Source organism: Vitis vinifera, chromosome 11, assembly GCF_030704535.1.
Source record: "Vitis vinifera cultivar Pinot Noir 40024 chromosome 11, ASM3070453v1".
NCBI classification, from domain to species: Eukaryota; Viridiplantae; Streptophyta; class Magnoliopsida; order Vitales; family Vitaceae; genus Vitis; species Vitis vinifera.
Window position 1 is genome coordinate 10,539,911 of NC_081815.1, and position 8,420 is coordinate 10,548,330.

General features: G+C 36.0%; 1 protein-coding gene across 1 annotated transcript; it reads left to right on the forward strand.

Moving 5' to 3' along the window:
* The first annotated feature begins 1,408 nt into the window (after positions 1-1,408).
* On the forward strand, positions 1,409-8,017 carry LOC100248411 (very-long-chain aldehyde decarbonylase CER3). The gene is made up of 11 exons (XM_002270910.4): positions 1,409-2,033; positions 2,148-2,368; positions 2,483-2,715; positions 2,839-3,058; positions 3,908-4,035; positions 4,819-5,075; positions 5,182-5,289; positions 6,327-6,533; positions 6,684-6,794; positions 7,275-7,448; positions 7,612-8,017. The coding sequence occupies exons 1-11, from the start codon at positions 1,977-1,979 to the stop codon at positions 7,792-7,794; spliced, it is 1,899 nt and encodes a 632-aa protein (XP_002270946.1). The 5' UTR covers positions 1,409-1,976; the 3' UTR covers positions 7,795-8,017.
* The last annotated feature ends 403 nt before the right edge of the window (positions 8,018-8,420 follow it).

The window sequence follows — 8,420 nt, forward strand, 5'->3', positions numbered from 1 at the left end:
TTTTTATGCATAAGAAATATTGGACGGTCCAATATAATATAATATTAGTTGATATATAGCTTTCAGTTAGGTTGGAAGGTGGACAATTGCAAGTGCCAAGTCAAGGTTAGTGGCAAGGGCGGCTCCATCATTCACAATTTGCCTGCCATTACCTCCCTTTTGCTTGGAGTTTTCCCATCAAGCAATACATTTATTGTTGTTTATAGTGTTAAAGGGATTATGCAAATATCATTTCATATAAGCTGAAGGAAATTTCATGAAAAAAAAAATAGCATTTATTATTTATACTATGAAGGCAACCATAGAAATTAATATCATTTCATAAAGTTAAACAAATTTAAGGCAAAAAGGAATTTGTTGCCTATCACATTAAAGAAAATGATAGAATTAAGGGAAGAAAATTTAGTCTATGTTTAGTTTTTGAAAAATTTGAAAAAAAAATGGAAAGAAAGAAAATAAAAATAAAAAATAAATTATTTTTATATGTTTTCTTAAATTTCATAAACTTATTTTTCTTCATTGTATTAAGATTAAATAATTTTAAAATATATAAATTTTTAATTAATTTTAATTATATTTTATTTTCTTTTATATTTTTCATGATGAAATCAAACATGAAAAAATAATTTTTTTTAATATTTTTTTTTCTTTCCTTATTATTTTTCAAGAACCTTAAAAATGTAAAAGTTTTAAGTTTTAAGTTGATTTCTTTTTCTTTTTTTTAGTCTTTTTTATTTTTAGGAAATATAAATAATTTTAAAAATCTGTAAGGATTTTTTTTTCATTTGATAATATAATCATATTTTTATAAATAATGAACATATACTTTGAGACTTTGAATTAATGTAAATTTAAATAATTATCCTCCTAAATAATATTTATAAAAATTGAATGTAGTTCTCAAGAAAAGAAAGAATTAAAATAAATTGTTCAATTTTTACTTTTTTTATTTACTTAAAATCCAACTATTTTCCAAAATTTTGAGGGAGTGAGTACATAGAATGATTCATTTTTCTTCTACTCATAATTCATTTTGGAGATTCAAATGAATGAAAATTAGATAGTATAGTCTATTTTCAAATTCACAAGTTGAAGAAAAAAAAGTGATGATGAGTAGAAAGATGTATCGTCAAGTTCATCATTTAATAGGCACACCGCCACAAATCCTCATTCATCTTGAAGAATGAACTTAGAGATGAGATTTTGGAAGTGTACAGTGTGATACGTATGAGTGGTGTGTATTGGTACATTAAGATGGATAAAGATGGAAATAAAATGGAGAGAAAGAAAGAGAGAGAGGAGGAAAAATAGAACATGCTGCTGAATAGTATAGGGTAACCGGCCCCATGACTTAGCAATACGCAATTACTGAAAAGCTCCAACCCTCCTCCCAACCATGAGCCATTAATGTCTTAAGAGAATCAGGCCATCACTACAGCTGTGCCATCCTCCCTAGCAAATGCCCCTACGCGTTCTCAATTTGGAGGACACTTTTTGGTCAATTTCGGTGACGTTCATACTTTGCCTAGAGACAAAATATTGATCAATATTACAAGCTAACCGATAGAGACTGATTAAGAGCTTTAACTGTATTTGGATGCCCACTTAGTTTTTGGAGCTATAAGTAGGTGCATTGGAGTTGGGAAAAATAAAGGCCAGAGTTTGGGAGACTTGCAACCAAGTTTCACAAATACAGGGGCTTAATCAAGTTGTTTCATTATCCAATTATTTTATTATAAGGCAATTCCAACCTCTTAACCTCTCGATCTCTTTCCTTCTTTCTGCTGCTTCTATCTGGGAATTGTTTCCTTCCCTTTCCTCTCTTTCTTTTTCTTGTATTTGGCTTCTTCTACTATTTTGGGCTACAATATCTCGGATCTTTCTGTTCCCGAACTGAAACTTTTCCTCATCAAAAGCCTGTACAGATAGAGAAGAGTTTGCACATATATTAAGAAAGGAATAATTTTGTCGGAAAAATGGTTGCTCGTGCCGTGTTGTCTGCTTGGCCATGGGAGAACTTGGGCACCTTCAAGGTATGCCTATATGATTTGAAGCCCACTTGTTTTTATTTTTAATTGAATTTCTCTTCTCTATTTCAGCTGATGTGGGCTAATATGTTTTTCTTTCAAATATTTTTGTATGCACAGTATCTGTTGTATGGACCTTTTATTGGAAAATTGTTATACTCGAAGTTTCATGAGGATGCCCAAACGGATACATGGTGCCTGCACATTCTCATCCTATGTGCACTTAGAGGTCTCATTCACCAGTCATGGTGCTCTTACAGCAACATGCTTTTCCTCACCCGAAACCGCAGAATTCAGAAACAAGGGGTTGATTTCAAGCAGATTGACAGAGAATGGGACTGGTACTTGTTCTTCTGATCGAATACAGTCCACCTTTTTCCTGGTCTCTTACATGGGTTTCCCCGTACCATGACTCTGGTATTTTTTTCATTTTTCTAATTTCCCATTTTTTACAGGGACAACTTCATACTTCTTCAAGCTCTCATTGCTTCAGTGGCCTTCTACATCTTTCCATTCCTTTCTGATTTACCTGTATGGAATACAAGAGGCGTTATTGCTGCTCTGATACTCCACATTGGGGTTTCAGAGCCTCTCTACTATTGGGTACACCGATGCTTCCATGGAAACTATCTTTTTACCCGCTACCATTCACTGCACCATGCGTCTACAGTCACACAGTCCTTTACAGGTGAAAGGAATAAAAACCCATCTGCCCATTTAATTTCTTCTTCTTCTCACCTCACAACTCATTCAAGGACGGCAAAATTTCTTGTTTGTTTATTCAATCCTTTTTCGATTTTGTTTACTGCAGCCGGGAGTGCAACGTTTTTGGAGCATCTGATATTAAGTGCGGTTGTTGGAATTCCAGTACTGGGTTCTTCGCTCATGGGATTTGGATCCATCAGCATGATATACGGATATGTCCTCATCTTTGATTTTCTCAGATGCTTGGGGCACTCCAATGTTGAAGTTGTTCCTCATGCCATGTTCCATGCCTTTCCCTTCCTCAAGTACCTCATCTACACACCTACGTAAGCTCTCTTTCTTCCTCTTTGATTTTTGATTTTGATGATTTTACGTTGGTTGAAGCCTTTCTCTCCTTAGATATCTTATCTACAACCAAACGTAATCTAATCATCTATCCCACACACAACATATACCGTAGATTCCTAGAGGCTCTCGGAACTCACACTATTGGATCACATGCCTGCAGTACTTTGAGGCATTGATGTATGCACCCCCATCTATAGCTGGCCCATCCAATGCATATTATATATATATATATATCCGTGTCCTGGTTTCTAATGGGGAGGCTCATTTAAAGCCCCAACAGTCTCACATATAAGGTCAGGTTTCACCACTGCACCGGTCTCTACAGTAAATGAGGAACTAACATAGAGTTGAATAAGGTTAATCCTTAGATTCTTTCTTTGTTTATAGCATTTACTTTCACTTGTACTAGGGGGTCATCTCCCCTCCTACGTAAACAGTTCGATGGCAAGTTGGATTCACCTGCTTCTGTCGTCTTAAATTGTATATTTGTTCTAGGAAAAAAGACACTGGCAAAGGTAATCCTTTCTCAGAAATTCTTGGAAACTATTCTCTCGTGACTCACTGCGTGGGGCCTCCCCCGTCTTCACCCCAATGAACACGTGTCTTGAAATTTTCTGGATAACAAGCATTGTTATTAATAAGTTTTATTTTCTAGCTCCCACCTAATTAATGTTACGACTTTGGTGTTAATGGAAATGGACGTCATCTTAGTAAAAATTTAGAAAAACAAAGTTGGCGGTAACTTGTAACGATAGTATTTACACCAGGATATTTTCTGCCTCAAAGCAATTATTGATTTGTCTTCTTTTGGTGGAGCGAACATACAGATACCACAGCCTGCACCACACTGAGATGGGAACCAACTTCTGCCTTTTCATGCCCCTCTTTGATGCACTTGGGAACACCATGAACTGCAAATCATGGGAGCTACACAAGAAGATAACCTCTGATACAGGTTGGTTTTAAGGTTACTTCTGTAAAACAAAGGAAATTAATGGGTACCCTTGCTAGCTCCTTCAATTCCCTTATTCTGGCTGATCAATTTTTTTAGGCTCACTGATAGGGATTGGTGTGGTAGGGCTATTTGAAATTATTTCAGGAAAACTTGGGACCATTTTTTTTTTCATAAGCCCATAAATATTTAAAACTGCTATTCAAGCATACATGAAGGTGAAGATTTAGGTCTGTTTGACATCCGGAAAATTAAAAACCATTATTTTATTTTTAAAAACAAAAAATAGTGTATTTTTAGAAAATATTTTTTAATTATTTTTATTTTTTTATTGTTGTTTTAAAAAATAATTATATAAATATAAAAATATGAAAAATAGAACATTATATATAAAATTTATTTTTAAAACATATTTAAAAACATAGAAAATATATTAAAAATATTTTAGTTTCTCAAATTGTTTTACAAAACATTTGAAAAATTATTGAAAAAATTTATTTTTGAAAACTGTTATCAAACATCATCGTGATGTCCAGTGGCATATGTGGCATATGTGTTATACTAATTCAAGACCCCACATAGAAATGAATGCTTTAAGATTAAGACTATGTAGCTGAAATTATAAGAACCACCCAAGGAGTTTCCAAAGGGTCAGTATTTAATACGGCACTGCATGTATAGAAATGGCAAAGATCAATCACCATCCTTCATCTCAAATGCACGGTTCCAGAAATTTCTAACTAATCAATAGAAAATGACCAATGGGCTAAATCCACATTAATGCAGGAAAATATGGAAGAGTACCGGATTTTGTGTTTCTGGCTCATGTGGTGGATGTAATATCAGCACTGCATGTGCCTTTCGTTTTCCGATCTTTTGGATCATTGCCATTTGCAACAAGGATCTTCTTGCTGCCATTGTGGCCTCAGGCTTTCGTCATAATGCTACTGATGTGGGCTTGGTCCAAGACATTCCTTGTCACTTTCTACAATCTAAGAGGCAGGTTGCACCAGACATGGGCTGTTCCTAGGTTCGGTTTTCAGGTATTTTATTATTAATTTTTTTTGTTAGCTTACTATAATTACATTTTAGACTTTAGCTAAGTTATGAATAGCCATTAACGAAATAAGCTGGATTTGCCTGTTGCAGTATTTCTTACCATTTGCTACAGAGGGCATCAACAATCAAATAGAGCAGGCCATTTTAAGGGCTGATAGGCTAGGCGTCAAGGTCATTAGCCTTGCTGCATTAAATAAGGTTGGTATCCCTTTTCTGTTTTACTTGGGCATCACTATTACTACAACTGTCTCATTTCATTTGCTGCAAACTCGATGAGCACAATGGACAGCTAGCTGCACATGGGAAGCTGTGGAAACCAAAATGCAAACAAAAAATGAAAAACAAATAACATGAAAACAAACAAACAAACTCTAAGAAAGAACGATTTTTATCTGAATTGTTTTTGCCAACGTACTTCTGGAAAAAGCTTAGTGACATGTGATCCATTTGTTAAAGCCATCTACCATTAACAGCATTAATCTTGATCTGATTTTTGTTGATTTTATGGCCTTTATTGCCTGATCAAATGCTTTAATTCTGAAATTATAGAAGCAACAAAATGGTTGTATATAGCAATAACAATGACTGCGTGTTCTTTAAAAATTCAAGGTCTCTGCAGAAGCTAATTTTCAGAAAAGCAAAAATGTAACATGGGAAGGTCCACATAGGCACTGATACATGTAAGGTTTATCACATCATCCATGTTCTTCATTAATGTTATGTGGACCCTTCGTTTCATTTATAACACCGCTTGGAAAGTTACATAAGCTCATTGGTTGTAAGGATCAGCCTGTGATCCGTTCAACCAACACGTTGGTGTGGCTTCTGACTCTGTTAGGCTTATCATGTCCACGCTACAAATGAAGAACAAGGTGGTTGTTGGAGCATCCTAAATATTGTCAGGGAAACAGGTACAATAAAGGAGAAACAAAGGATTTGAAACAACTTAACTTCCTGTATTAGCTAAGCTCCACTCTTCCACAGGGCGCCCAAATCTTCAGCTTGCCCAGCATAGGAATGCAGTTTTTTCTTTCCGCTTTGTCAAACGGACCCTAAAGCCTCTGCCCAACTGGTAGAATTGATCAAGTTCCCTAACCCTTAATAGAGTCATTGAATTAATAATCTGAATCACTGTTTCCTCTCTGAAAATTGACTTAAATAAGCTAATGATACCACTTTTGGTGGATCCATGAATATTTTTTTGACAGTTTTTTGTTAATGTATGTTTTGTTCAGAATGAAGCTTTGAATGGGGGTGGAACCCTCTTTGTTGACAAGCACCCCAATCTTAAAGTTCGAGTGGTCCATGGGAACACCTTGACAGCTGCAGTTATCCTTCATGAGATCCCTCAAGGTGTCAAAGAGGTGTTCTTAACAGGAGCTACTTCAAAGCTGGGAAGAGCAATTGCCCTGTACCTTTGTCAACGAAAAGTACGAGTCCTGGTAAGTGTCGCCGTGCTCAATCATATTTTTTTTTCAACCCCAACGCATGCACTTAGTGGGAATGTCTCAAAATGATGAAGAGAAGGAAATTGAATGTAGGCTACTATTGTTCTTAATTGCATGTTGCTAATTTGTTGAGGAACACCGCAGATGTTGACTCTATCAACGGAAAGGTTCCAAAAGATTCAGAGGGAAGCCCCGGTCGAATTTCAAAACTACCTAGTCCAAGTGACCAAGTACCAAGCTGCCCAAAACTGTAAGGTATGCAGATATTTATTCCACAGGCAGTTGTAAGCCAAAATCATCTTTCATGGAAAATACTGAACAATTAAGTACTGCCACTTGAAAAACAGAAAAAAAAAAAAAAAATCTATGACCTTAAATGCATGCATGATTACCACAAAGAACTGTCTATAACTAGTGCTTGTGGCCATAATTGGCTGGAGGCGCACGACCACAACTGCCTTCTCTGAAAGGGACATCCTATTTGTTTTTTTTTTTCAAAAATTCTCATCATTTGTTAATTTGTGTTCGACAAAGGAACACAATGGCAGTTCTCTTCTGGCTCCACCATTGGAAACCTCTCCAAAATGGAACCAAATTTAAAGTCTTTTTAATATCTTTTGGAAGAAGGATGAGATCTGCAGAATTCAAAACTGATATTAACATGAAAATGAGGTCTAGTGTTGGAATTTGAAGTATTTGTGGTGTCCGATAATGATAAACTGGATGAAATGATAGACGTGGATTGTGGGCAAGTGGATCACACCAAGACAGCAGAACTGGGCCCCATCAGGTGCACATTTTCATCAATTCGTGGTCCCTCCCATTCTGCCCTTCAGAAGAGACTGCACTTATGGCGACCTTGCTGCCTTAAAATTACCTGAAGATGTCCAAGGGCTTGGGAGCTGTGAGGTGAGCCTTCCTCATCTCCATTTCTTTTTCATCTCTATCCTTGCTTAATTCTTTGGTATTTTATTTTCCTTACATACAAAGCATTCTTGAATTAGTCTTCTCTACAAGTATCTCTAAACTTAGCCTTAGCAAATGGCTAACCTGCTGGGGGTTGTTGAAACAGTATACCATGGAAAGAGGAGTAGTCCACGCGTGTCATGCGGGTGGCGTGGTCCATGTCTTGGAAGGTTGGACTCACCATGAAGTTGGGGCTCTGGACGTGGACAGAATCGATGTGGTTTGGAAAGCTGCATTAAAACATGGGCTGAAGCCAGTGAATGAGGCCATGGAACAAAATCCTCAATAAAACAATACAAAAAATAATCTTATATTGGAAAGATGATGAAGCCTTTGGTTGTAACAAGTCCATTGTTTTGGCTTTTTTATCATTTTTTATTTTTACTTTTATAGGTGAGCAAACAAAAAAGTGGTTTAGTTTGCAATTCACTTCAAGTGTCGTCGTATAATTGTACTGGTTGATTCATACCTTAATGAAGCAAAGCTACCATCCTATTCTTCCTTCGCTTCTATTTCCTAACGTCCCTCCCTCTCCCTCTCCCTCTCTCTCTCTCTCTCAAGCAAAAGATAAACATATTAAAAATGAAAATGTTGACAAATTTTAGCGAGTCCATGACTCAAGACTTTTCCAATGAAGCACGGAAAAGAAACTCCTTGCATAGACAGGCAGTTTGTATGATCATCAGATCAAAACAAGAATTGAAAGGACTGTTACCTAACACAACAAATTTTCCAAGTTACTCGAAAGATCTTCTGAATTATAATCAAAAACAAAATTTCATAATGAAGGCTGATTCATTATTAAGTATGAACATGATGACTTTGATAGACCTAGGATGTCGTTTTGTTTACACATCATCATCATGTGGTTGTGCTAAGAATTTGTCTGCTTAATGATCATGTCCCCAACCAGCT